The sequence below is a fragment of the Pelodiscus sinensis genome, chromosome 26 (genome assembly GCF_052426305.1).
Source record: "Pelodiscus sinensis isolate ZL-2025 chromosome 26, ASM5242630v1, whole genome shotgun sequence".
In the NCBI taxonomy this organism is placed as follows: Eukaryota; Metazoa; Chordata; order Testudines; family Trionychidae; genus Pelodiscus; species Pelodiscus sinensis.
In genome coordinates, this window is record NC_143077.1 from 10,738,466 (window position 1) to 10,742,675 (window position 4,210).

Below are 4,210 nucleotides of genomic sequence, written 5' to 3' on the forward strand. Positions count from 1 at the left end.
CTGCACCTGGGAGAGCAGTCCCCTGAGGCAGCCGAGGCGGCTCAGCTGGGAGCTGTGTGGAACGGGCCCAGGAGCCACATGAAGCTGCCGGCCTCCTCCTGTTTACCAGCCCTGCCCCTTGTGGAGACTGTGGGCTCCCCGCATGCGTCGCTCCATCGGGGCATGGCTGGCCCGGCCCGCCGCAGCACGCCCGGGAGGAGCGAGAGCAGCGGTCGGCTGAAGGAGACGGGCGAAGGGCTGGATGGCGAGTCAGGCATACGGTGGCACTGGTGGCCCAGCCTCGAACAGGGCCCACGAGCTGTGCAGCCGGGCTGCGTGCGCTAGGCTGTCGGCGTGCTCCCTGTCCACTCCCCGCCAGCCCTGCGCACCCGGAGGGAGGCAGAAAACGGGCGCGGCTGAGCTGAGGCTGCGCTGGATGCAAACCCAGTCACTTCACCCTGCTGCCACTGCCTCCCCCGCTTAGGTTCTCTCTCTCACGGGACACTGGTCACTGTCTGGGCAGGAGACTGATCCTTCCCCTCAGCTCTAGCCCAAGCATGCTGGGAGGAGAGGGCAGTGGGATCCGCACAAGGCACTGGCCCCTGTCCAGGCTCCCCTGCCCCAGCCTGGTGTGGCCCCCTAGCAGTGACAGCCCCCGAGCTCCCAGGATGAGTGTCTGCTGGTGGAACAGACCCGGCCGCGGGTCTGGCTTCCTGCGCTGCTCCTGCCCCTTGCACACGGGGTCTCGCTGCTGCTCAGTCACGCTGGGCTCTTCCTCCTGGCCCCTCTTAGGAAACGGCCTTTGCCCAGGCCTGGGGCCATCTTTCCCCACGCACGTGTGGCGCCCAGCACCATGCTGAGGGCGTGGGCCTAGTCCCAGACCATCAGCACTTTGCGGAAGGGCACGAACACTCCACGGCCGGGTTGGCTGCAGCGATAAAAACCACAGAGACGCGGCGCATGAAGCTGCTGCTGGGGCTGAGGGGAGCGCGGCTCCCAGCCATAATGCTTAGTGCATGGCCCCCCCTCAGGACTGCCTCAGCCTCTAGCTGGGGGGCTCCAGGCCACGGAGGGCAGCAGAGACCTCGGCACGCTCTCCTTCCCCACCTGGGACGTCTGCAGCGGGACCAGGCACCGTGCCTCAGGGCTGCTCTCCAGCGCCGCCCTCCTCCCCTTCCCCAGCTGCTGCTGACACCCGCGTTCCCTCAGCAGGGCTGGGGCACGGGGCTGCACGCTGTTTCTGTCGTTCCCAAGGAAGGCCTCCCCTCCCCCACCTGTGGCTCCCCTCTCCTTCGCTGTGAGCATCTCCTCTGGGTGCTGCCAGCCCCACGAGCGACCCAGCGACTGCACCCCACACGGCCCAGGAGAAGAAGGACCCACCAGGGGAAGCAGCAGTGTCCCACCAGGGCGCCATCAGGTGCCCCCTGCTCCGGGGCTTCCAGCTCCACTCCCACAGAGAACTCGTTCTGCTCGGGGAAGACCCCCAGGTACCGGATGGTGCCCACGCCGATCCCCCCTGCCTGCAGCAGGACCTTAGCCCTTTGCCCGAGGCGCAGGTCCTGTGGCGAACGTGGCACGGACGCCCGGGTGCCAGGGTGCCACTGGGCCTGGCGCAGCCGGGTGCTGCACGAGAACACAAAGGACAGTTAGTTGGGGTGTGGGGGGGCGGCAGCCGCTACAGCGTGTCCCCACTGGGCTCAGCCATGAAGGGGGCTCAGTCCCAGTCACTGGAGCAGGGAGGCCCTCCCCCCTCGCACCAGGTCCTTTCCTGGGGGCTGTCGGAGCTGTAGCCTTTGAGGTTGGGGGGGGCACCAGGGGAGCTGGGGGTTCCTGCACGGCTGCTGGGAGCAGGGCCGGGGGGTGCCAGCGTGCTGTGCCTGCCACCTGCTGGCAGTTCCCCGTAGCACCCAGCACCTCCTGAGCACCTGCCTCAGCTCACTGCAACCTCCTCCTCTCCCAGTGCGGCAGCCTGTCCCTCCCCCACCCCCCCACCCCATACCCACGCACCCTGGGGCCACAGCCTGTCCTTCCTCCACCCACCCAAGGTCTCTCTCCTCCTCCCACCCAGGGCAAGGACCTGCAGCCCCTTTGGGAGCAAGGGCCTGTGCCCCGTCCTCACACCAGCCCCACAGACGAGGGCCTCCCCCACACCCATGGCCCAGGGTCTGGTGCAGCCCCTCCCAGCTCTCCATTACACCTTGTGCTCAGGCTCTGGACGCTGCCTGGGGGGCACAGTGAGCCCACGTGAGGGGCAGGGGCACCGTCCCATGGAACAGGGATCGGGGGGCACATGCGGCAGAGAGACCGGGGGAGGGACTTCATTGCTGAGCCCCCTTTGAAAGGAACGGGCCACTGCTGTGGGGAGCAGATCGCAGGAGGCTGGGCCCTGCAACGTCCAGGTTCCGACCATGCTGGGGGAGCTGGGCCCAGCTCAGCAGCTGAGGCCGGGGAGTGCGGCTGCTGGCAGGAGCCCTAGCAGATGGGCCCCCGCCAGAGCAGCTTGAACCCAGAGACACGAGCCGGGGATGCACCTGCGGCCAACCTCCCCGGGTGCTGAGCTGGGCCTGGGGTCGAAGCTGGCGGGGGCTGACGATACGGAGGCGCGGCCGGAGCAGCTGGAGGCGGGAGGGCTCCGAAGAAGGCAGTGTGGGCGCGTGGGCGGCTGGCCAGGGCACATCTGCTCACCTGTGAGACAGCAGATGGGAGGGTGAGTGGGTGCCGGGGGCCTTCAGGCACTGGACTCCATGGGGCGGGCCTGGCACCCCCCAGCGATGCACCCCGCTGCCCAGCCCCCTGCAGCCTCATGCACGCTGGTCACCTCCCACTCTGCACAGACTGGGAGCAGCCCGGAGCCACACTCAGCAGCTGGACCAGCCCCTGCTGTTGCCCCTACATCTGCCAGCCAGGCAGCGCTCAGAGCCTGGTGATTCTGCACCACTGCTGAGGCTGTGGGGGCTCTTCCCTACCCCCCAATTGCTGGGGGTCCTTCCCCCATGGCCCGTGTTCCCACTGCACACCATTCCCCGCACCTCCTGCCACCCCAGCCCCCCAGAGCTTGCCCCACCTGATGGGCTCTGGCGGTCCCAGCTGCTGTCTCCCATGCACCACCCATCACTTCCAGCCCTGCTGGGAGCCTCGGCATTGCTCTGCATCTCCAGGCTGTCTTTGGCCTCCGGCTTCCGGCTCCGGCCCCACTCCTGGAACTGGGAAGGGGAGAGCAGGTGAGAGAAGCCCCCAACCCCCACAGCCCGGCATGCTGGGGAGGCCGTAGTGTGGCCAGGGCATTTGTCTAAGGCCTACCCAGTCACGGAGTGCCTGCTGCTCCCTCAGCAGCTCCAGGTACCTGCTGCTCCACAGTAACTTCTCTGCACGCAGCTCAGTGCTGACGTACTTCACCTCCGCCTCCAGCCCCACAAGTCTGTCCAGGACCACAGGGTTGGCATGATGCAGCTCCCCAGGGCCTAGGAGACAGCAAAACACCCCTCCTGGCGCAACTGCCACAGCCTCCCGTTAGTGGGGGACCCAGCCTCATGCTGCTGAACGCTTACTCGCCACGTGGGAAGGGCACTACTAAATCCATGGTGTATTCTGGTCAATTTCACAGTCCCGGGATTTTTAAAATGGTGCATTTCACGATTTTGGCAATTTAATTCTGAAATTTTACAGTGTTGCAGTGGTAGGGATCCTGACCCAAAAAGGAGTTGTATGGGGGAGACGGCAATGCCTCTGCCAGCAGCAGCACAGAAGTAAGGGTGGCAGTACCTTCAGAGGTGGGCAGCTGGAGAACAGCAGCTGCTGGCCAGGAATCAAGCTCCAAAGGTAGAGCTACTGCCAGCAGCAGTGCAGAAGTAAGGATGGCAGGTATCGTGTTGCTACCCTTACTTCTGTGCTGCTGCCTGCAGAGCTGAGCCCTTGGTCAGCAGCCGCCACCCTCTGGCCACCCAGCTCTGGAGCAGCAGCACAGAAGTAAGGGTGATGTGGGTATGGTGTTACCACCCTTAATTCTCACTGCTGGAGGCAGGGCGCTGCCTTCAGAGCTGGGCACCCGGCCCACATTACAAGCACTGCTCTCCAGTTGCCCAGCTCTGAAGGCAGCAGGGAGCTAAGGGTGGCAATACCGTGACCCTCCTAAAATAATCTCGTGATCCCTCTGCAACTCCCTTCCGGTTCAGGACCCCTGACTTGAGACACGCTGGCCTCCCCCGTGAAATCTATACAGAAGAGAGTAAAA

At 65.5% G+C, this 4,210-nt stretch overlaps 1 protein-coding gene across 1 annotated transcript; it reads right to left on the reverse strand.

Annotated features, from left to right (window-relative positions):
- Nucleotides 1-849: 849 nt before the first annotated feature.
- LOC112547616 (uncharacterized) lies at nt 850-3,472 on the reverse strand. The gene is made up of 5 exons (XM_075908519.2): nt 3,280-3,472; nt 3,044-3,182; nt 2,511-2,664; nt 1,360-1,602; nt 850-907 (listed from the first exon to the last, which is right to left on the reverse strand). The coding sequence occupies exons 2-5, from the start codon at nt 3,129-3,131 to the stop codon at nt 850-852; spliced, it is 543 nt and encodes a 180-aa protein (XP_075764634.2). The 5' UTR covers nt 3,132-3,182; nt 3,280-3,472.
- Nucleotides 3,473-4,210: the final 738 nt, after the last annotated feature.

Excerpts from the sequence above, each read along its gene's own strand:
- LOC112547616 (XM_075908519.2), bottom strand. The coding sequence starts at position 3,131 with ATGCAGAGCAATGCCGAGGCTCCCAGCAGGGCTGGAAGTGATGGGTGG. Across the intron at positions 2,665-3,043 it reads GGACCGCCAGAGCCCATCAG|GTGAGCAGATGTGCCCTGGC; the intron begins GTGGGGCAAGCT and ends GCTGTCTCACAG. Across the intron at positions 908-1,359 it reads GGACACTGCTGCTTCCCCTG|CCAACCCGGCCGTGGAGTGT; the intron begins GTGGGTCCTTCT and ends TTATCGCTGCAG.